This window comes from Aulonocara sp. 'chitande type north' Nkhata Bay, linkage group LG19 (assembly GCF_057382095.1).
Source record: "Aulonocara sp. 'chitande type north' Nkhata Bay isolate Kocher_YH1m ecotype deep benthic linkage group LG19, A_spYH_male_GT1.1, whole genome shotgun sequence".
Taxonomy (NCBI): domain Eukaryota; kingdom Metazoa; phylum Chordata; class Actinopteri; order Cichliformes; family Cichlidae; genus Aulonocara; species Aulonocara sp. 'chitande type north' Nkhata Bay.
This window is the reverse complement of record NC_141362.1, coordinates 20,233,337-20,257,462: the sequence shown is the minus strand read 5'-3', so window position 1 is coordinate 20,257,462 and position 24,126 is coordinate 20,233,337. Positions and strand designations below refer to the sequence as shown.

The following is a 24,126-nucleotide window of genomic DNA, read 5'->3' as shown; positions in this document are numbered from 1 at the left end:
TCTATTGGATTGAGATCTGGTGACTCTGAAGACTGTTTAAGTATGGTGAACTCTTCGCCATGTTCAGATTGAGATGATTTGACGTTCTATGTTAACTTGCCAGAAGCAGCCATCATTAGATGGGTATACTTTGGCCATAAAAGGATGTACATGGGCTCTAACGATACTTGCGTAGGCTGTGCCATTTAATTGATGCTCAGTTTGTACTTTGGGGCCTAAAGTGTGCCAACTAAACACACCAAACACCAACATAATACAACCAGACTGACCAAACCACGATTTCATGTTGTTTAAGCCAAATTTTGATCCTAGCAACCGAAATGTCTGTCTGTCATCTGTAAATGAATGTTTAAGTAGCTTTTAAATGTGGTCAATGTGATCATGGTGTAGTTACTTTTATTATTATTAGTAGTAGTAGTAGTAGTGTTACAGGCTACATGATAAATATGAGCACTGATAATATGATTAACAGGCTGGAAAGAATCCAGACTCTAAAGTGACAAAGACTTAAAATAAGTCACTGCTAGATTTTAATTTTTTTTACCATGTTTTGATGGAAAATCTAAGCTCAGGACTGGAGGGTTACCGTGGTAAATTAATAACACGGTTATCCTTTGTTTTTTTTCCTGTGCCCACACAGGACAGACGGTGGCATCACTAAAGGAGCTACAATAGGAGTGCTGCTGGACTTTACACGTGGGATTCTCATCTTCCTCGTGAACGATGAGCAGCAGGGCCCAGTGGCATTCGAAGGCTTGGAGGGCGCTTACTACCCCGCTATCAGCCTCAACCGAAACGTCCAGGTAGAAAATTTCAGTCCATGCATGCACCAAAGTAACTGCAATCATCTGTTTCCAACTGAATTTACTCTCTAACCTTAAACTTCAGTTCATACCGAGGCATAAAGGCGAAAAATAAAGTAAAAATGGATATATTTTTTACATCCAAATACTGCAGAGACTAAATAATGAACCGACTCTGCACGGTATTGCAGAAAACAAGTTTATAGTTTTCCTTTCGATTTTAATTTCTTCTTTCAGTCTTAAATTTGTTCTCATGCTGGGGAAGTGCTGAGCCGCTCTGGGGGATGATGTTTAATTTGCTAATTCTGTTTTTTGCCGGAGCGCCGCAACAAACAGAAAGTGAGGATTCTGCTTGTGAATTAATAAAGCATCACATGAGTTCAGTTATTATTCATTACAACTATCTAACTTTTACAAATATGTCCTCGGGAGATTAAATCTTAACAGAGAAAAAGCTTCAAAGAGTCAACATCAGTGAGAAGCTTTGAATTTCTTTTTTGCTCCCAGTCAGTTTTCTCATTTGTAGTGCTGTATCCAGGAAGCAAAATGCCTCCCAAAGGGAAGAAAAATAGTCTTCATGCTTTGAGGGAATAGTTCCACAGCTCCCCCTGGAGGAGGAAAAATATATTGAATAGATTTAGTTTAGTAACCCATTTGTGTGTAAATGTGTTTTTCTTTAGGTCACACTGCACACTGGTCTACCCATCCCTGACTTCTACACTCCTGGGGAGGCTGATCCAACTGGCTCAGTGTGCTGAAAACTCAACACCATCCGATTTAAGGAAACCTCCCCAGCTTTCCCGAGGTTCCTCCTGCCAGTCAGAAACTCTTTAATACCCTCGCCAACTCCTTCTTCCCTTCTTCTTCTCTTTTGTTCCTGACCAACTGACCCCAAGCAATCTGGAAGAGGTCCCATCCAGCGCTGAGCCATGCCTTTATCATGCCTAAACCCCGGACTCGTGGTCCATCCTTGGGACACTGTCCGTATGGAGGGTGCTTTGCTGTCTGTACCCTGTATTTTGATATTATGATGTGTTCCAGTTGGTTGAAGAAGAAAATTTCCCAGCTGATGGACTTGGAATGTTTTTAGAAAAGTGTTTATAATGTGGGCTTCAATTAATAGTTTGACATTTTGGGGAAATACACTCATTTGTTTTGCTTTTGTTTTTCCAAGACTTAGATTTGGATTATGGAGCCCATCTTAACATAGCTCATCATAAAGACTGAAAACAACGGGGAGGAAGCTAGCGTGGGCGCCAACTTTCAACCTTTTTTAAAATATTTTGATTTAAATATACATATTTAAATAGAGTGTGGCTGCCCATTTCCCCTTTTTCCTGTCTTTATGCAAAGCTAAACTAAGGCACATCTGGCTGTAGCTTCATATTTAGTGGATAGCCAAGAAAGTGGTGTTGTTAAAGTGGTGTAAATGAGTTTATAAGAAAAAAAAGAGCCCCCATCATACCATCCACATACACTTCAATATATCCTATTTTTCATGCTCATCCCTCTCTTTTCTTTTTCAAAAACATGTCTTTTCCTCCTCATGAACACACTTACAGGGAGGGAGAATGAGAGGTCATGTGTATGAAAGCGTGTGAGGATTGGTTGAGATGGGTCAGCAGCCGTAACGATCCAAGGACGAGAGCAATAGCCTGACTCTCAGCCGTGTCACTGTCATATCCTCGTTCGTATAAATGAAACGCTTTTCTTAGTGGCTTAGCTTGTGTGAACCTTCTGTATCGTTTGTATAAAGAAAAAGGAAAAATTACAGTATCAGCCTGAGATACTCCTGGAAGCGAGGCCTTCATGCACCCTTTCTCTGCAGTGCAGCTCTCAAAACAGGAAAGAGGGCGTTTTGGATTAATATATCATATATATCATTTATAGAAGTGAGTTTGAATAAGGTGCTACAGCAGCTCGCTTAGTTCTGGCTTTTTTAAATGTAGGTGATTGAGTACTGGTAGTTTTTTATTATTGTTATTGAAATGATCTATTACAAAGAGGTGTATAGCTAAATAAGTTATTGATGTTCAGAGTTTTTCAACGAAAGTTCTTCATGTTTCCTTCAGTTGATACATAGCTGTTACAGAAAGAAATGAAACATTTTGTCGTCTTGAAAATGTACTTCAGAGTTTGTTTTCGTGCTGAGGAAGCTTCTCAGTTGAATTTCATTAGAGAGCAACAGGAGAGGAAAGCAGACGCTGGGCTGTTTTTGTGGCATCACATCTGGCTTCCTCAGTGGGCCACAATGTCAGACCAGCAGTTTGATTTATTTAAGATTAAGCCATGCTAAGTGCTAATGTTACCATGACATTATGACAAAGAAAATGCCAACATGCTGTGTTTAGCAGGGATAATGTTTACTTTGTTTAGCTCAAAAGTGTGAACACTTGCTAACAAGCTCTAAAAAAGCACACAAGGTTGAGGTGAGTGACATTAGTTTGCATTTTTTAGTCAAAAAGTTATATTAGCACCAAATTGTATTAGAAGCTAGCTACAATTACTAATACATTAAATCATGATTAGTTTCAACTGGTTTAGGGGCCCCTGGGGAAAAAAACAGATGTGCATACTCTCTGATTCCCTCAAAATATGAACCCTGCTGCCTCCAAGTTCTCTTAAATTATGGTTAAATTAAATATTAGTTTGTTTTGGAAAGTGCATACCATGATGTACAGTACTATTCAAAACTCTTGAGCCACCCCTGTATTTCTTTACATTTTCCTTCCAATTAACCAGATATTTAAAGCAATAGTTCTCCAGACTTTCTCTAGGCTTTGCTGCTTTTTCACTCATTTTCAGTTGAGCCCTTGTACTTGACCATTTTGAGAAAAATGTTTTTTGTTTGTTAAGCTTCTCAACACTGACCTATCACTAAAACATTTAAAAGACATCTAACTTAAGTGATGAAACAATACTGTGTCTACACAAAGAACCACTTTTAGGCAATTTGTTACTAGTTGCCTGTCACAAAGCGCATCATTTGTTCCAATTTTTTAGTTAAATCTATGAAATATCTTAAACATAACACAGTTTGGCAGATGAAAAATAGTATTTTTGCACCAGGAAGTTGTTTCCCAAAGAGCTATTAGCTGAAAATGTGACATATCTTGGTATGATGTGCAGTGTGTCCTTAAAGCATTTAAGGAAATTGGAAAAAGGGAGGCCTAAAAAACTCTCTACAGCAGATACCAACAGATTTTGATCTAACATGCAATACCATCTGGAAAGCATCTGACTAGCAACAGATCAGTCGCACATCATCAGGAAAATTATCGGTAATGGACTGAACTCCCCAGAGTCCAAACCAAGCAAGATATAAAGAAAAGAGGGGTAGCTCAAGACTAGATTTTTACACTGAGCCCCTCAACAACATAGGACTGGATTGATGGCAGATAACCCACCTTAGTCGGTACTGTATTTCTAACGATGAGGGGCAAGACACTTGAAAGTTCAAACAGTTCAGTAACGCTACAAATTTTTTCTTCCGCAAAGTTCATTGGACACCATAACCTTCAGGATGATGAGATTCTGCTCAGAGCTCCTATGTTAGTCTGATTTAATTTTCGGTCAGTGTGCCTGATAACTCACACCAGAAGGTAAATCAACCTGAGAGGAACATGAATGTATCTGAGCTACCGAATTCAACCAACTGCAAGACGCTGCCAGTCAATGCTCAAGTCAAAATGTAGAATGATCCATTTGAAGGAACTGCTGCCCCTTCAGGTTGCTTGTAAAGTTTCCTGGAGCATCGTAGCCCTGAGACATACATCATACACAGAAGGTGCTATCCTGTGTTTGAGCTTCATGGGGGTGCCTTTTCCAACTCTTCAGTACCCAAAAGATTTATGAAACTTTGCTAAGAACTAGATTCGTTGCTTCAGCAGAGTCATCTGTAACATCCGCGATGCCTGAATTCACCTGCTGCTACATATTTTTATATCGTGAAAGGGCAAAATGAAACAGTGATTATGTTTGCACCTAATACAACAGCAGCATTGGGGAGAAAAATCACAGTCAGGTTTGATTTTTTTGCTCCTTTCCTGTCCCGTGTAATTACAGTGATTGTAATTCATGTGGCACTGCTAAAATGGCTGCACAAAGAAAATATAACGTACAGTATGACAGAGTACGTGCATTTATACTGACTGCAGCAAGCTGCACAGCCTTCGTTCCAAGGCTGAATTCAAGCTTTGATTTATGCAACATTTAACTGGCTGCTTTTCAAGGTAAGCCCTTTGTTCAGCCATAATTATGATAGCGGAAAATAACGCATTCAGCAGTGGGTCACTGAGCGACGAGAGCTTCTTTTCAATCATACGCAGACAAGTGCAGCCATTATCAAAGCATTACACAACCTCAGAATCCAGGACATGTGAACAATGTGGCTTTAACTCAGCAAAATAGTTCATCGGAGACATTTTCCATATGTCTAATGTGAGATTGCGCACACTTGTGTAATATTCTGTGAGAATATTTAAACTTCTTTGATTTAAAAAGATGACCTGAATCTGTGTTTCTGAACTGAACACTTGGGGTGCTGACATTCAAAAGTGTGTGATTGTAACACTTATTGTTTCTAAACCAGCCATATATACTTATACAACATTAAATAGATTAACACGGGGATGATTTAAGTCTACTGTAAAGCCTCGCCAAATATGGAAACTATTTCTTAAAAGGACTGCACTCAGTCGCTGGGCGACACTGGGTGTTATATCTCCAAATGTACATACATACAGTCTATGTGTGTGCGTGTGCGCCTGTGAATATGTGTGTGTATTACCTTCATTATGACCTCATTTCAACTCCAAAGTGATTCCTTTTTTTGCCCCATTTGATCCGAAGTGGAATGTCATCGCTTATTATTATTTCCGGTGAACCTGAAATATCTCTGTGGAGAATTTTATCAATGTATTACTATGATTTTATCAAAGTATAATTACTATGATTGTTCCGGTGTCTATCATTACCATATTACTGCTATTATTCTGATGATTTGAAGTATAATATGAGCCTCTGTGTTTTCTGTATGTGTGAATATTCAATAAATAGGTGTGAACAATGTGTTATTGTTATTTGTAGTCGATATGAGAACCTAAATGAAGGATTCGGGAGGCATGCAAGACAGATTCAGTGCAGGCTGAAAAGGCTGGATGGAAGATGTGCACATCAGGAAAGCAAAAAGACAACAAAAGGAACAGCAGCGAGTGGATTAAGATATGTTGGGTAAATGGGTAGTTAAAGAGGCTGAGATGTGGAGTTGCAGAGAAATGAGTAACAGGAGCCAATAAGGATGGGGCAGACAATTACAGATGAGAGGAGAAAAGACAAAGACAGGAAGTAAAACCAACCAAGAGATGAGTCTACCCAAATAAAATCACTAACCTTGTCAGATAAACAGACATAGGGTTTTAATTTGAAGCATCATTGTTATGTATAATTTTTAGGCTCTTGCACTTTACACAAGTGTCCCATTTTATTCTACTTTATATATCTTTATTTTATTTACTTTATTTTTAATTTAAACACCATAATACAAAAATTACATTGAAAACAATTCAAGAGATGCACACTATAGTTCCTGCGCCTGAGCTATGAACAAATCATAATAGTTAATGGTTGTTGTTAAATCCTGTTCAGATAACAATATATGGATACATACATAAATAATGGAAAGCGGTTTGCAAATTCTCTTACAAGTATCAGAAGAGCCCCAAGTTTTAGCTGTTGCATTACCCCCTTTAGCCACTTGGTGGCTCAGAATTCAGTTTTATATTTGACTCCAATAATGAGGTGCGCAGAACAGCAAATTAGCGATTTTCTAACTCCTCAGTAATTATCTGAAGAATAAAAAAGTTAAGTTTTCGATTCGGATAAAATCATTAGTTTGTCCCCTGGTGTGTCTCTAGGGACCTACTGGAGGGGCCAGACAGAGTTTGGAAGCTACCCAAAATGACAGCGTGCAAAAAATTCTATATTATATTTAAAAAATATTTTATATATTTATTATATGCATGTATACATATTTCCATGTGTTGTTACGTTACATATAAAAGCACTCAGGGCAGTCAGCACTTCCTCACCTTTATATAACATCAAATCATACCAAAAACAAAACAAACAAAAAAAACCCTGCAGATAAAGAGCCATTCATTCTTTATCTGTGGTGTTTCTGCTTCCTGCCGTTTTCAGGTCAGCAGAGGCACCACCCTCCCCCTGCACTCACCAATAACAACCAGCATGAGGAGGAGACTAGTGCATGAAAACGGCAACTCTCTTCCCATTTAACTTCACTTTCAGTCCAGGACAGGCACGGTTTCCCAGCCCCGAAACTGCGCACCCACCATGGCGACACCTCTCACCGACCAGGAGAAGCGCAAGCAGATCAGTATCAGGGGGATCGTGGGAGTGGAGAACGTGGCAGAGCTGAAAAAGGGCTTTAATCGACACCTGCACTTCACTTTGGTGAAAGACAGAAACATTGCAACACCAAGGGATTATTACTTTGCCCTGGCCCACACCGTGAGAGATCACCTGGTGGGGAGATGGATCAGAACACAGCAGTTTTATTATGAGGTGGACCCAAAGGTAACAGCAAGAAGTTTTAGTGTCAAAGTTAAACTCCACCACAAACGCGCACACAGCTGTAGTGCAGCCAACCTATTCTGCAGAGTGTCAAACTGGCAGATTAAAAATATCTTTACATGTAGACTGTTTTCTCAGAGAATGCATTTCCTGAAATTTAAAACGAGAGAACAAAAAAAAAAAAAAAAACCACAACTTTATGCGCTTTAGTGTTTCCCTTTTTATGGGAGGTACCTAAACGCTGCATAAAACTTTCCTTATTAGAATGAGCCACTGTTCTTTTTTTTATGCAGAAAAAAATTGCTGTCTGTTGCACTTACTGCTTCATTTCTGAAACTGCAACAAAAGCCACAAAGACTTTATCAGTGTTTTGGGGTAGTTGAAGACTGATGATGTAGCAGGTGCAAATATTTAGTGTTTCTGTTTCTTTCACATGACCAGCGAGTGTACTATCTGTCTCTGGAGTTCTACATGGGCAGAACACTCCAAAACACAATGATCAACCTCGGGCTGCAGAACGCCTGCGATGAAGCCATCTATCAGGTCTGGTTTATTGCAGCAATTTCTGCAGCATCCACAGCCGCACAAACTGACCGCACATAATGACACTGCTGATTTTTTTCTGTTTTTGTTTTGTTTTTTAATGCTTTGCTGTAGCTTGGCCTGGACATGGAAGAGCTGGAGGAGATGGAGGAGGATGCAGGGCTGGGGAATGGAGGTCTGGGCCGACTGGCAGGTAAAATAATGCAAGTGTTTAAAAGGAGGCTGGGAGAAAGGGAGGAAAAGGTTTTCACTGCCCAGCCTCTCCTCTGGGAGTCCTAACTAACAGGAAAAGCTGGAAAACAGAGAATAAAATTCAGTATGCTGCAACTCTGCAAAAGGGTTAAAGATGAGTCTTTTTGCAGGCGAACTCCTTATCTCCTTATCTCCACTACAGCAATATGTCATTGCTATTTCCAGGTTATTTTGGCATTCCTCTATCAAATATCTCTGCGTGCCTATTCTATCAACTTCCAGCCATTAAAATGAATTCAATTCTAATTTCACTACAGGGGTTTTATGTTTCTGATTTCATGTCTAATTCTTCTGCACACAGCATGTTTCCTGGATTCAATGGCCACCTTGGGACTTGCAGCGTACGGTTATGGCATTCGATATGAATATGGGATCTTTAACCAGAAGATAAGAGATGGCTGGCAGGTACCTGCATCTTATTTTCAAAGCTTTACATTACTTACCCTTTTTTGTGGACTCTTGCAGTTAAACTACAATGAAACTGATTAAACTCACTTTTCTAGAACTCAAGGCTGATTTGGGCCAAAGTAGAAATTATTAGGTCAGAATACTCATAAAGCTAATCATTAATAAAAACCTGTGTTTAGCACTGCTCGAGTGATGCAAGAAGCTGGTTGGTTGATTGTATAGGAACAAAACATTGTGTATCTTGTGATAAAGAAAAAGGCTTCTGCCCTTTGGATTTTTTTTTTTTTTTTTTTTTTTTTTTTGCTGCTTATTTGAAGTTCAAACTCTCAGTGTAAACATGGACTTCTGAACAGCAACCTATAAACCTGCACAGTGTGACTGAACCTGCATGTATCAATCCCTGTTGCTGGTGAACAGCGTAAATTCAAAATCTACTCGAGGAAGCTGCTGTAGCCAGCAACTCCAAGTTTGTGAACCCTGAGATGGGTTCACATCAACTGTGAGTCAATCACGGGGGTAACGGACTCTGTAAACTTCACCTGATCAAACTCTGACTCCTCCCCTCCTGCAGCGCACGAGCCAGCTGAATGACGCTCAGTTTAATTTCCTCATTCATAAAGTTGCTATCAAAGATCCCAGTTGGATAGTAGGTCACTATTTTATTATGTTTAAGATGAACACTTTCATAATTGTTCACTCATCAATGTATGAGAACATAGGCGGTGATTATGTTCCATGCTCTGTAGCCTACCTCTTTGTAACCCTGTGACTCTGTGGACACTAATGCAGCTGTCAGACTGCATGTGTGGTCCCCACTGGAAACATTTACTCTACAACACTGTAGCAATCACTGTTTAAATAACTTCTCTGTACAAAGTCTGCCACACTGTTTGGAGTAAAGATGAGGCTGAACTGAGTGAATTTTCAAAAAGTAGCCTGCAGACAGTCTGCTTGTAATCTGATTACTTTTGTAAAAGTTTGTATATTTCACTCAAAATCACCCGATTCAGTCTCAGTGGGTCAGATTGCAGTGACTCCACATAACAGATCAGCCACCCATGTCCAGGTCAGAGCCCACTTTCACAGCAGGATAGATCCAAAAAAGATCTACTTAGATCTATTCTAACTCTTTCTCAGCTCATCCTGTCCTAAACCATTTATGTTTCCTTTATGTTATTATTTATTTATTCTGTCCCAGCATTTATTGCAGCATGTTTGTCCCAAGATGACCTATATTCCTGACATATTTTACTTCTGCAAAACAGCTTTTGTTTAATGAAAAACTGACTTGAGGGCATGTCCATCCCACTGTCACCAAGCAAACTAACATACCTCCTTTGTTCTCTCCTGTCTTTTATAGTAAAATATCATAATCAGCACCGAGACATGTTCTTTTTTTATTATTATTATTAAAATAAAGCTTCTGCTCTTTATTTATCTGTTGCCACGATGAATCGTGATGATTTTCTTTTGTCTACTCATGCACATGCTTTACTCAAGGTCAATATACTCGGAGCTGATTGAACTAATTCTCAACTCCAGTCTGAGTTGATCGATTCAGAGTTAATTATTTAACTTGGTTTGTTGAACATGTCACTTGGAACAGGGCCCTGATTGGACCTCGTGCTCTAAGTGGAGTTTGTGTCTCGTTCAGTGACTCTTATCCTGGAGCTCTAACTTGTGACCTACTGTAGGTGGAAGAGGCAGATGACTGGCTGAGACATGGAAACCCCTGGGAGAAGGCTCGCCCCGAGTACATGCTGCCCGTGCACTTCTATGGACGAGTGGAGGAAACGAGAGCTGGCCCAAAATGGGTTGACACTCAGGTACTGATACTGAAATATTGATGAAGTAAGAAATAGGTTTTATAGGTTATTTCAGCAATGCGTGAATATGGAAGTCTTTAGTAGTTACAGCTGATGAGAATCAGCAAAACAGACAAACATCCATAAATGTATGCACACCAGCTCTTCAACATAGTATCCTACTATAAGAATATTGTTAAGAAGGCATAAAAAATGTTAATTTATGGTGTGTTTTTGGTTATTGGGGCAGTTGGGAAAACGGGAGAGTACATCACAGTATTCTATAAATGTGTTTTGGGGTTTTTGTGTGTTTTAACTTGCAGGTGGTTCTCGCAATGCCTTATGACACACCCATCCCTGGCTATATGAACAACACTGTGAACACCATGAGGCTGTGGTCTGCCCGCGCTCCCAATGATTTTAACTTGAAAGACTGTAGGTCATGAATTTTCACTGTCCATTTAAATTTCTCTGTGTGAGGCTGCTTGAATATTTTGCCAACAGTGGTGTGAGGCTCCAACTACTTTTTGTCATTGCAAGAACAAACTCGGAAATTACACTTAACAAATGCATAGTTGCTTAAAGTCATGTTTCCTTTTTTTAGTATTCAACTGGCAAATTTTGCACAACTGCTGCAGAACGGAAACATGCAACAAGATTTATGCATTGCCAAATCCCTCAAACGCTGCATCCCCCCCCACCCCCCCCTGTACATTTTTGTTCTTTTACTTTAAATTTAAAGCATTGAATTTGTAATATTTGTCTGTAGTTAATGTGGGAGATTACATCCAAGCCGTTCTGGACAGAAACCTGGCGGAGAACATCTCCCGTGTACTTTACCCAAATGACAATGTAAGTTTATAGGCAGTCAATTTCAATATCGTCACTCTTTTGCATTAAGTGCAAGTCACATATTTCTTTTCTTTTCCACCACTTATAACACTTGTTGTTACAGTTTTTTGAAGGAAAAGAACTTCGTCTGAAGCAGGAATACTTTGTCGTGGCAGCCACACTCCAAGACATTATCCGTCGCTTCAAGACCACTAAGAAAGGCGTACCCGGTCGCACATCATTCAAGAGCTTCCCAGACAAAGTAACACTCTGAGTTTTCTAATAATTATAATAATAAAGGCAAAATGGTAGCATTTGTTTCAGTGCATTTGCAGTTCATTACTTCATTGTATTTTGTAACTTTGACCATCCTGTTGTAACAAGGAGCAGTTTTTTGCTGTTTCCAAACAAACCTGTGTGGCAGCACAAGTCAGTTTTTCTCCAAGATACTTCTTCACTTGCACAATAAAGTTCCTTATTCATAGAAGATTAAAGCAGAACAGTGATCTACTAGAAAGATGAGAGAAAGATATTCACCATGCATATTAAATGTATGCACGACCTGTAGTGTTTTAGGAGGTCAACGGGAAGGAAACCAACATCTAATTGCAGGATGCCGTGTTTTCTAGGTAGCCATCCAGCTAAATGACACCCATCCAGCCATGGCCATCCCCGAACTGATGAGAATCTTTCTGGACATTGAGAAAATCGACTGGGACACGGTTAGTAGAAATTGACCGACTTAAAACAAGCTTTAATTAGGAAATCATGAACAACTATGGGCAAGTAAGGTAGCACAAGAAACAGATGCTTCAGTATTGCATAGGCAAAGCAGAAGAAGTTGACTGCCATGTTAAGAAGTAAAATGCAGGAGGTTGGAGGCTTTTAATGAACTGGGAGAAGAGATGAAATCAAGAATGTGTGTAAATGACTGCAAAAGAATAAACTTTCTCTTTATTTTCAGGCCTGGGACCTCACAACGCGAACATTTGCCTACACTAACCACACAGTTCTCCCCGAGGCTCTGGAGCGCTGGCCTGTGCAGCTGATGGAAAAACTCCTACCCAGACACCTGCAAATCATCTACCAGATCAATCAGGCCCACCTTGATGTACGTATACTGGACTTTTTCTTTAGTTTTGCATTAAGAGTGTCCATAATGACAAACTGCATTGATGATTCATGGGATGGACATGTCACCATCTATTCTCTTTCTGCAGAATATTGTAGCTCTCTATCCAAACGACATGGACAAGCTGAGGAAAATGTCTCTGATTGAAGAGGACGGAGGCAAGAGGGTGAACATGGCGCACCTGTGCATCGTGGGATCGCACGCAGTCAACGGAGTCGCTGAGATACACTCCAACATCATCAAGACCCAAGTGTAAGCCCTCTGCTGCTGGATGCAGTAAAAAAGTCAATCAAATATCAGACTAAAGACCAAACGAGCGCTGCAGCTGCCATTAAATTCAGTAAAAACAAAAAAAAGGAAATCTTTAAATGTCATTATAACAGATGCTTTTAAAAGAGAAAGTTTGCACCACTTGTTGCTAAATGAGCATGGCTTCATATGTTACAACAGGACTGAATCTTTACCTCTTTTATTCACCATTACATCAACTGCATGTTGAAACTCTCCTAAAGGCCAAAACCCTCAATACCTGTGTGGTACTGTAATGCTGAAGGACATTTTCAGGTGGCTGCTTGTTGATGTGTACTGTCCAATTTTTTTTTTTTTTTTTTTTTTTTTTTTTTTTTCCTAAAACCAAAGCTAAATGGGTAACGCTTATGTTTGCTCGCTTCCAAACACGCAAACACAACACAAATTTTTAGGGTAGTTTCGTTTTAATGGAGAGAGACAAAATATCACCTAAAGATCCAGAACAAAACATGAAAGTTATCAACTGATTTGCATGTCCCTGAGTGAAATAAGTAGTGAGCAAACTTACAAATTCAGCAGGAGATGATAATTATTCATTTTTTTTCTGTATATGAATACTATGTGTTAAGGAGACCATTACAAATGCTGTAGTATTGCTGCTGGTTTTAAAAGCTTTAGTATAACAGCTATCCTTCTGAACATTTCTCTCTTTCCTCCTTTAGGTTTCGTAATTTCAGTGAACTAGAACCAAACAAGTTTCAGAACAAAACCAATGGCATCACTCCCAGACGCTGGCTGCTCCTCTGTAACCCTGGACTGGCGGAGCTTATAGCCGAGGTCTGTTTCAGCTGCAGTAATGATGCCAAGAGACCGCTTAAGACCCCTAAATCTTTAGAGATGTATCAAGCGGCTGTGTTCTTGGCAGTGCATTTACTTGCTATTTTACAAACAGTCTGCTGAAGTGTAAACTGTCGATGTGTGTTTGCATATTTTAGCCTGACCTTAAGTGTCTTTCAGGCCATCGGGGAGGATTATGTGAGGGACCTCGATGAGCTGCAGAAGCTGAATGACCTTGTTAATGATGGTACCTTCATCCGCGATGTCTCTAAAGTGAAACAGGTAACGTGGAAGGTGTCACTGCAAAGTACCTGAGTAGATTTATTCAATTACTGTGCTTTTAAGAGTAAAATTTTAAAAAGTGGGCATTTATACTTCAGCTTCATTGGGAGTGGCTTCCAGATGTAGTGTCTTACATGATCCCCGATTTGAAACTGGGAGGACACGAGTTTGTGAAGTCCCAGCGATGGTATGAAGCCTGGATAAATGGCAAGGGCATCAGGAAATAAGGGAGCAGTCAAAAACACTCTAATGCTCAAACACTTGAAAGATGATATTGAGCTTCATTCATCTGGCAGACATAATTGATTCATTTTACTTTACAGAAATAAAAGAATAGTTGTGGAATATTTAAAAATTTCTGTCTGTCCCTTGCAGTAAAGCAGGAGTTGTGCTGTAAAATCTTTTTTGCTCAGTGATTTCACAACCATCTGCCACTGGACTGGTTCTGGTTTACACACTGTTGCATCACTATTGTTTGTACTGAAATCATATCTGTTAATACCAGTCGTAGCATTGTTCTGCAGTCTTTTAGTAAATACTCCTTGCACCACTATTCAGACAGAAAATGAGGTAATGGCATTGGATTCAAGAACGCCTCAGAACTGCATATAGCATTTATTGGTTTCCTCTGATACTTTTTTTTTTTTTCTTTAAAATAAGTTTCACTAGCTGAGATCACATCCTCCTTTTAGATTGGACAATGGCAGATGGGCCATCGTAAATTGATGATGCAGTTTGGGGAAGGCCTCAGAGCAGACTGGCAGAAGCTCCCAGGGTAGGCAGATACCCATGTGAGCCATAGATAGACATAGGACCGGAAAGGGAGGGTATCAGGTGTGGTCCCGCTCCTGAAATGCAGATAAATGATCTCCACTTACATGAAATGATTCTAAATATTAGCCCTTACACTTATGTAGCTTATGATTGCATGGTAGTGTTTGTTCTGCTGCACCATGAAACTAAAAATTTGATCTTCGCTGGAAAATTACATATCATTTTTCAATGCCTGTGCACATCATTGCAGGCTCAAACGATCTGATTGTGTTGTGCATGATTGCAGTTTGTGGTTTTCAAACCTGGTACGTGTCCAGGCGGCACTCGTCAGTTATTTAGCAATTTCACCTCAGCATCTTCCTGCCAAGTCACATACTTGGTATGTATTTTTCTTTTCCTTTTGTCACAGGACAACAAGGTGAAATTTGCCCAGTACCTGGAGAAGGAGTACCCAGTGAAAATCAACCCAGCCTCCATGTTTGACGTCCACGTGAAGAGGATCCACGAATACAAGCGCCAGCTCCTTAACTGCCTGCACATCATCACTATGTACAACCGTACGTGCAGCACGTGCAGTTTGATTGCTCAGTGCCAAAAGCTTTAATAATGGCTGATTTTCTGAGTGATAATTTACATGACACAATCTGACATGTCCCGATGTGGCAGACTACCCACCCAGCTGTGCATGTTAAAGCAAACATGAAGAATGTGGCTGTCTGACTCAGCTGTGGGAATTTTCCATGCAGCCCTGAGGTTGTAATAAACAGGACAGCAGCAGTTTCATCAACACTTTTATTCTGTGCAACATGATGCTGACTATACCTGCACTTAAAGTCCTTTCCTTTTTTGGAAATGTTCTGCACACACATGCCATATATGTCATGCAATGTGGCAATCCAGGAGCTTCACGCCAATGAGTTGCATAAGATTACATTTTGGCTTTATGTAGATGTGCTCAGCTCAGGAATTCTCAAGTTTTCTGCTGACCGTGTGTCGGTTTTTTGGCAATGAAAAGCATCAGAGCTGAATTTTAATGAGGCACTTGTTGTTCCCTGCATAACTAATTCTTTCAATCTATATTTTTCATGTTTGTTCACCTGCAGTGGCTCACTGCTCCCCTCAGTTTGAGAACTGTATGTACAGCTGGAGCATGCAGCAGCCTAGCAGATCTGCACTGTTAGGCCGTTGTTTTGTTTTGTGTGTGGGTTTTTTAAGCTGTTTCTGATCTGTATGCTAAAAGAAATTGACTGGTAGCATTTTTTTTTTCTCATCAAATTCTCAAAAGAAAGCAAAAAATATTTCCCAAATGCTTTTCTTTTCAAATTTCAGAAACAAATCAGCAGGAAAATGATGGATCTGTAAAACAAGAAGTAAAAATGCAAATCCCCAAAATTTGAAACACTGAAAATTACTTAAAATGACTGTATGAGTGCGTAAAATGCTGATTTTTGTGTGCTTTGCTCTATGCCTTAAATGTGTGAGCAGGTTTTTAATTCATTAATTTTGACTAAATCAGTAACTTTCTGAAAATGAATAGAGTCCAGATGGTTATTGTTTAAATCACTAATATAGAGTTTCTTTATTTTATTTTTTTATTTTGCTTCATAGGCATCAAAATGAACCCTACCGCACCTTTTGTACCACGAACTGTGATCATCGGTGGAAAGGTAGCAATTCAGCCAAATCAAACACTCTGGTGCGATGAACAGACAAAGAAGGGTAATGATTGTGATTGTGTGATGCTCTGCAGGCTGCACCAGGGTATCACATGGCAAAGATGATCATCAAGCTGATCACCTCCGTCGCTGATGTGGTGAACAATGACCCTGTGGTGGGCAACAAGCTGAAGGTCATCTTTCTTGAGAACTACAGAGTGTCTCTTGCAGAGAAAGGTACCATTCGCTTTAAAATGCAACTCAGATAAAGTGAGAAAGATGTTTTGCAAGTAATTAAATTTTCATGTGCTCTTCTTCAGTGATTCCTGCTACGGATTTGTCAGAGCAGATCTCCACTGCAGGCACAGAGGCTTCAGGAACAGGCAACATGAAGTTCATGCTGAATGGAGCCCTGACCATCGGCACCATGGATGGAGCCAACGTGGAGATGGCCGAGGAGGCCGGAGAGGAGAACCTTTTCATTTTTGGCATGAGGGTAGAGGATGTAGCTGAAATGGACAAAAAGGGGTAAGGAAGTCTCTCACAGACTTTGATCTGTAACTTAATGCTGCGAAAACCCAACTTTCTTACTTGTTCTTTGTTAGGTATGACGCCATGGCATACTACAAAAAGATTCCTGAGCTGAAGCAAGTGATGGATCAGATCACAAGTGGATTCTTTAGCCCCAAAAATCCAGAGCTGTTCAAAGACCTCACCGAGATGCTTTTCAAATATGACCGGTGAGTAATTTCAAGTTACATGATCAGCTGATCCTGTCTTTAGCAATTAAATGTTATAAAAATCTGACGGTTGTTGGGTTCGTTTGTCTGTTTGTTTTCAGTTTCAAAGTTTTCGCAGACTTTGAAGCCTACGTGAAATGCCAAGAAAAAGTCAGCAAGCTCTACAAGGTGACATTCGCTTTGCAACACCTTTGCAAAGTTTTCATTTGTCTGCTCCTTTTGTTTCTCATAAAAAAGCTGCTTTACATTTCCCCATTTAGCATCTGTACAGTATCAAATTCTTTAATGTAGCACATGCGGCTCTAATTACAGTTGTACTTCTCTACACTGTTATTTTGCACCATTTCTAACCATTTCCCACAGGAAGAAGTTCTCGCTGTTTACAAATACAAAAACTTTAGAACATCTTGCATGGACTTGGAGCACACCAGCTGACTTTTGCTGATTAAACCAAAGCATGAGTAGCTTTTAAACCCTTAATCACAGGGTTGCACAGGTATTAACAAATCTGTTCAGACAGATATGCAGTGTTTGGCATATAAAAGATGGGCACTTAGCGACAGACATTGTTTTGAAGAAACTGAGGGTTCTCACACTCATACAGTACCAGCTTATCAACCACAGGGTCGCCACGCCCAAAACCATATCCTGCTTTCTCAATTATCTTTAATTCTAAAGTGGGCCATCATTTACCAAATTAATATCATGCTGTATTAAATAACACCTGACACTAGCAACTGAGTCCAAAAACTCACTAAAATATGTTGACTGAGGTCAAAAAACAGTTGGACTTCTTTTGGAAAGTGAGAAAGTCCCCTGCTGGTTAATGAAAAATAATGGAGTTTTAAAGGACTTTACAGACGCATACACAAACCTGCAAAATTAACTGGCTAGTGTGACTCTCACCATGATGCATGCACTTGCACACCCATTCAAAAAAAATTAAGTATTTGCTACCAACATACTTTTTTAGAAGACTAAATATAAAACCTAAAATGATAAATTATATTTTTATTTTTCTCTAAAAGAATCCAGTGGAGTGGACGAAGATGGTGATCAAGAACATCGCTGCAACGGGAAAGTTCTCCAGTGACAGAACCATCAAAGAGTACGCCACAGAGGTGTGGGGCGTGGAGCCGACCAACCTCAAAATCCCGCCACCAAGCGAGCCCAGGGAAGCCATCGAAGAAACTGTCAAAGCTCTTAAGAAACTGTGAGGCTGCCTTTTTGTTTACAGCATGTTAACCGTTCCTGTTTGGTTTAAGCCTTCAATTTGCATATCACTGAACTGTTTTGAGGACTACTTTGCTGTCAACGCACTGTTATACTTCTTTAGCACAATGCATGTAGTAGGCTTAAACTGCGAGTCACTGTGCTGAGCAAGCTTCAGTATTTCCAAATAACTTGCTCATATTTAACATTATGGGGGTGGGTGGAGGTTTCAGGAATCCAGTAGGATCACAGTCAGCTGACTGTTCTCACATTTGTTACATTTCTGTAGAAACTCAGAACAATTTCAAGGATTTAAAGGCATTTGTAACTTAGTTAAGTATGCAAACTTACATTTCTGATCAACATGTGTTCCTTTGTGTTGAAATAAAAACAGAGTGTAACGACATACAGTACTGTGCTTTTATTGACATCTTTGTAAGATATGGAAGCTTTTGTGCAAGAAGTTGGCCAGTGTGTTGGACTTTTTTCACAAAACCTACAAAGCAATGAGGACCACGAGGAACTGTGAGCCCGGAGGAGGGACCGCCACTCTAGTGTCTCAGGTTTTCTAGAAATTTCCTGCAACCAAAACAGAAAAAGCTTTCATTTTAGGGGTTAAGGGGACCTAAAAATGAACATAATAGACCGCCTTCAATGGAAAAGCAATTAATCAATTTTAGATATTGCCTTACCTAACCACACCTGATAAATTGGGATCCAAGTAGATGCTGCTGTGGGAGAATCCAAGACTTGCACTGTAGGAGATCATTTCGACGTGTGCATCGGTGTTTAATTTCCTCCGAGTCTGGAGTGATATCTCGTACAGCTGGAGACAACAAATACAGAGTATTCAGCAAAAAAGCAGCAAAGTCCACTAGAGGAAATTGTCCAAATGGAGAGGAAGAGTACCAGCTGTACCTCCAGGCCCATGTGATAAGGAACAACATTATCATCCTCTGAATGCAGAATAAGAAGTGGACTGATCAGGGACTTCAAGCTGCAAAGATGTTGGAGTAAAAACGTGAGAGAGATCTAATGTGGAAATGCAGAACACTTCTTTGCATTTCTTTCGGAGTAAAATATGCCACACTTACTTTTTATCATTAGCAAATACTATGTTGGTCATTTTCATTATGTTCCACAGCAAGCTCTCAAATCCTGGAAGGAACCTGTACATCTGGAAAAAAAGATGGAAAATATGCTGCAATATCCTTTCAAAAACACTGGCAGAACAGAAGGTTCTGTGAGAGACTCCAGTCTACTTTATAAATGTGTGGAGGTGGAGTAAATATTAGCAATTCATACACAAAATTACACTGTATTAGTTGAATTGTATTTATATAATCCCTCTTTGCAGCATCAGTCACGTCAAAGCACTTCATACTTTATGATAAAGATCCAACGTTAGAGAATCCCAGTGATCCACTGTAAGGAAATATTTGGCGATGCTGGTGAGGAAAACCTCTTTCATAAACAGGAAGAGAATGCCAACAAAGCTAGACTCAGTTTAGAGCAGCTAACTTTCACAATTGTTGTTGCGATTGAGGGGCTTTAACAATACAATTTTTCTTATATAACTGTTGCTTTATTGGTATAGATTAAACAGGGAATCAACTGGGCTTGAGAAAAACCAAAAGTTGTGGTGAATCTATAGTCTTGTCTTTTGTAACTCACTATTCTGGAGTGGTTCATTAAAAATAACCAGTGATTTATTTTTTTGTTTTTTGTTTTTTTAAATCACACAAACAGATGACGAAGTGATTAATCTCTTAGCAATCACATCATTAAGGAATGAAATTTTTTTTCTGAACAAGACAAAAGTGAACAGAGCTGTGTTTTGCTGAAAACATGAGCAAAACACAGGGCTGCAAGGTGCAGTTAAACAAATGTGCAATGACTGTCCACACCTTCGTGAACCGATGGTTGACTACGACTTCTCCGATGCTTGTGTATGGAGCTTCAAGGATCAAAGCATCAACAGCAGACTCTGATTAAATAGATTGAAGTGCAGTTGATTAAAACAGAAAATAAAATGAATGATTGGAGTTTAAAAACTACATTTATAGACTTGAATAATCTGTTTTCTTGCTAATGAAACATCATGCTGCATTGTTCAGTGATTAACTGCAAAATGCACATTAAGCCAAAGGGGTTTGTAACAGTGAGGCACTTTGAACCGAGGTAGTTCTACCCTATTTATAGATAATTGTTATTACTTCTACTGTAATCTATAAAACTTTCTCCTGTGGAAAAGATGTGTAACGGTGACTTCGTGAACAAATAAATGATTCGGGATAGGTTGAAAAATGGCAGTGACAGGCCGTGCATGCACACACAGCCGTAAGTAACCCTAAAAGTCATATTTCCCATGGTAGAGTGGACATTTAAAGTAAGCTTAAATATCTACCTTGCTCCTGTATTTTCACTGCTGCATTGGTTGCCACCCTACAAAAAAACAACAATTATGTTTTAAACTCCTTTCTTACTAAAGCTTTCATCTAGCTTTGCATCATGAGTGGTGGACATGGCTGACGTGACATGAGAAACTGACCCGGAGCCAAGCGAGTGTCCCCACAGACAGACGAGACTCCCCTTGCTGTGTTTCTTTACCCAGTGGTACAGGTAGAGGGCGTCATTGGTCAATCCAGCTTCACTGGGGTCCCCAGTAGAATCTCCAAAACCTTGTTAAAAGATATTGATTATGCAGTATACTCACTGACAGTGACAGACTTATGATGACTTTTTTAAACAGATTCTCCTTTGTTATATATTTTCTAAAGGTCAGACCATGCACTTCTTGTAAAAACTGCAAAAAACCCGCAACACATATCAGACTCTAAAGGCCTCAAGTTGGAAAGTTAAAGTTCATGACAGTACGATTAGAAAAAAAGTGAACAATTATGGCTTGTTTGAAAGGATTGTCAGGAGAAAGTCTCTTCTCTCCATAAATAAAACTTTGCAAAGTTGCATCAGAACAAATGACAAGGCTCATGGAACAATGTCCTTTGGACAGATGAGCCCAAAGAGATGTTTCGCCATAATGCACAGCATAGTGGTGGAGGGCTGAGGATTCGGGCCCATTTTGCAGCAAGTCAAGCATGAACTACTCTGCAAACCAAAGTATTCTACAGTCAGTCACAAGGCCATCTGTCTGTTTAATATGTCATGTGTTGTATTTAAATGATTTAAAGACCTGCTAAGGACCGGGTGAATTCTTTATTATGTCCAGATAGAGGAAAGAAATATATTTTATAAGTGTTTATTCTGAGCTTTTATATATAGCTCCAAACCTCCAGGACAACAAACAGAAGATCTGGTTTGTGTGTAGCAGAAAAATGATCCCTTAATGAGCAACAATCATCTTACCTCTGTAGTCTAAAGATAAGACATGGTACCCCGCAGCACTTAAGATCTACAAAAGAAAAACATCTGAATATCATCGTAACGCTTAGAGTCAAAAGCATTTTACCAGAATTTTAAAAAAATAAACATACTTCAGATTATGAATTTTACCTTCACCAGTTGTACTCTGTGATTTATTGCCCTGCAGAAGCAAAATAAGAGCAATGAATACAAGTAATCAAGTGGCTTTCAGTCTCATTTACTCTGACCCACAAACCCCTGTGCGCTTTGTTCCTGTGGATAAAACCAGGGGCCTGAGTAGTCCTGTAATACCCACTAGACTCCATTAGGATCAGTTCAAGGACTCTATCCTACTGCTCTTATCCCACCTGGTCCCTATGTTGCCGTGGAGATAGATAATAACAGGAGTGCCGTCTCCCAGAGTCTCCCGGTACCACTCAGGGCTTCTCCTGGCGGATTTCTCCCATTGGCTGGCAGGGAGCGTATGCCTATGAGACACAAAGCCGGAGAGGGACAAAAGGGAAAGAGTGAACAATACAAACAAATCCACTTACATTTCAAGATAACGCAGGCAGCTTTTGAGTGGTTCTTGTCCAGCTAAATGATTACACCGTTGCTATATTCAGTCTGGAGCCAACTATACTCAATATGCACGTGGTATTTTCGGGTGATTCACATAAATGGACACAACAGGATCCCAAAAATGACCTACCACACTCCAACTGAGATGCCCTCCTCTGTGTTGAGGTAGAAATTGCATGTGTGGTTTAGGACATCTTCAGGTCTGCTGAGATCCACAAAGAATGGAAACCTCACTACAGGAAACAAAAGCACACAAGGTCAGCATGTTTTGTATGTCGTGTTATGAATTATTAGATTATATCAGATTATGCTGCAGTGTACTGTATGCCATGAGATATCAAACTACATTAAACTTTAAAATATCAAATTGTACAGTACAGTGAACATCTGGGAACCAAGGAGACAGTTGCTGGATTTTTGGGAGAGGAAAGTTGCCCTGTCCTTGTCTGATATGGGATTTTAGCTGCACAGCAGTCTTATTTGTCTAGCACCTGTACTCTTCTACTATGAACCAGGCTGTTATGATAAGTAAAAACTCAGTGCTGTTGCTTTGTCAGTTCCACAGAATTTATAGATTGATAGATTTCTCCTATTATGCTTTCTCGCCATCATCCCTCTCTCTTCTTCCTATTTCTATCTTCTTCTACCTCAACGATGTCAAACAAAGTTTAACTACACACTTAATCGCTGGTATTAGGGGGGGAAAGCGTGCAATTTAAAAAGCACACCTCAGTTTTTCGGCATAACAGAAAAATTGTGCTCTGATAAATGAAAGAAATCAGACTCTTTGGGCTTAAATTGTAAGAAATAAATGTGTAAAATTACAGAAAGATGGCATGTCATTGGCCAGGCTGTCCTGTAATACTAATTATTATTGTAAAGACAAACAAACTTTTGTTATCAAGCTACGTAAATCCCTTCAAATAGAAGTTGTTTGAATCCAATTTTAATAGCATCTTAAAGACAATTAAAAACTTTTGTTATTGTGGTGGTTGCAGTCAATTGCCACTAGCATTTGGTACGTTTTTTCCAGTGTGAGACAAATGATCATTATATCAAAATACTATTATTGTGATTTTGTTGTATAACAATTAACTCCTTTTGTGTTGTTCTAGGAACCCAGACTCCTAATAAATCTCAAGTGTTTACTCTGATATTTAAAACACCTTAAGTATCACACCAATCTCAGAGGACTCCTTGATTGAATTCTTTTTGACAGCAGAGTAACATATCAAATGAAATGGGTAAATCTTCTACTGATGATGCCTTACAAATCTAAATATTAATATAATGAACTTAACAGGATAATGACAATGATGTTCGGTAACATAATCTTGATCAACAGGTTGTTAACTTGTTAACAGTGTTTGTTTCAGCATTAGTATTTCCCATGAGAACATTTGTCATAAACAGTACACAACACTGCGTATGGCGATTTGGTCTCCTTAGTATTACGTGACTTAAATATATTACGTCATTTAAATGATATAGATCTGCTCTATCCGACATGTAATAACTTGACTCTGAATAAACACCCAGGCCTCGAGACACATTACTTACACAAGTGAGCAAATATGACTTGGCCCAGTATCCAAGGGAACAGGTATAAAATGACAGGCACCGAGACATAGACAGTTATCAGAAATAAAATAGCTCTCTTCATTTCTGCCACGGGTGAAATTATTTCCACTCCAGAGCAACACAATCTGGCCCGCTGTCCAGATCAGGGTATGCGAATTTCCCTCTTTCCAGTGAACTGAATCCGGTAGGGATCTTGTCCTGACAGCAAGAGTGTTGTGAAATAAAGTGAAAAGAGGTCAATGTTCTTCTCAGACTAATCATCTCCTCTGCCGCTCTGCTATTGGTTAATATTTCATGCAGTAAGTCAGTCATGTAGAAATAAAGTCGATCAAAGTGCAGTGCTCTCCAAAGAAGGCAAAAACTCCCTGCCTGTGGACATCAGAAGAAGAAAACATGCATAAAGAATATTTAGGGACACAAACTCCCTTACCGCCGATGTAATCAACAAAACAGGAACAAACCCGGCTGATAAGTGGCCGCAAGGAA

The 24,126-nt window shown here is 39.5% G+C and overlaps 3 protein-coding genes across 6 annotated transcripts in view; 2 read left to right on the top strand and 1 right to left on the bottom strand.

Annotated features, from left to right (window-relative positions):
- The window catches only part of trim9 (tripartite motif containing 9), a 43,361-nt gene extending 37,488 nt beyond the window's left edge, over positions 1-5,873 (top strand). For all 4 annotated transcript variants that reach the window (XM_086274611.1, XM_086274609.1, XM_086274610.1 and 1 more), the window contains 2 exons: positions 641-803; positions 1,484-5,873. In XM_086274611.1, coding sequence (XP_086130737.1) covers positions 641-803; positions 1,484-1,561 — 241 coding nt within the window. In that variant the 3' untranslated portion in view covers positions 1,562-5,873. The remainder of the gene's footprint in view (positions 1-640; positions 804-1,483) is intronic.
- Positions 5,874-7,090: 1,217 nt separating this feature from the next.
- Positions 7,091-18,520, top strand: pygl (phosphorylase, glycogen, liver). Its single transcript, XM_086274085.1, has 20 exons — positions 7,091-7,397; positions 7,836-7,937; positions 8,052-8,130; positions 8,491-8,594; positions 10,292-10,423; positions 10,726-10,837; positions 11,172-11,254; positions 11,358-11,495; positions 11,863-11,955; positions 12,198-12,344; positions 12,454-12,617; positions 13,337-13,451; positions 13,632-13,733; positions 14,917-15,064; positions 16,116-16,174; positions 16,258-16,399; positions 16,483-16,690; positions 16,768-16,902; positions 17,004-17,070; positions 17,931-18,520. The coding sequence occupies exons 1-20, from the start codon at positions 7,155-7,157 to the stop codon at positions 18,117-18,119; spliced, it is 2,562 nt and encodes an 853-aa protein (XP_086130211.1). The 5' UTR covers positions 7,091-7,154; the 3' UTR covers positions 18,120-18,520.
- On the bottom strand, positions 18,521-24,126 carry LOC147306886 (lysophosphatidylserine lipase ABHD12-like). Its single transcript, XM_086274084.1, has 13 exons — positions 24,071-24,126; positions 23,620-23,838; positions 22,190-22,292; positions 21,846-21,965; positions 21,628-21,658; positions 21,481-21,526; positions 20,666-20,795; positions 20,522-20,559; positions 20,022-20,101; positions 19,209-19,291; positions 19,033-19,111; positions 18,807-18,940; positions 18,521-18,693 (listed from the first exon to the last, which is right to left on the bottom strand). Exons 2-13 carry the CDS (start codon positions 23,720-23,722, stop codon positions 18,666-18,668), a joined length of 975 nt encoding a protein of 324 aa, XP_086130210.1. The 5' UTR covers positions 23,723-23,838; positions 24,071-24,126; the 3' UTR covers positions 18,521-18,665.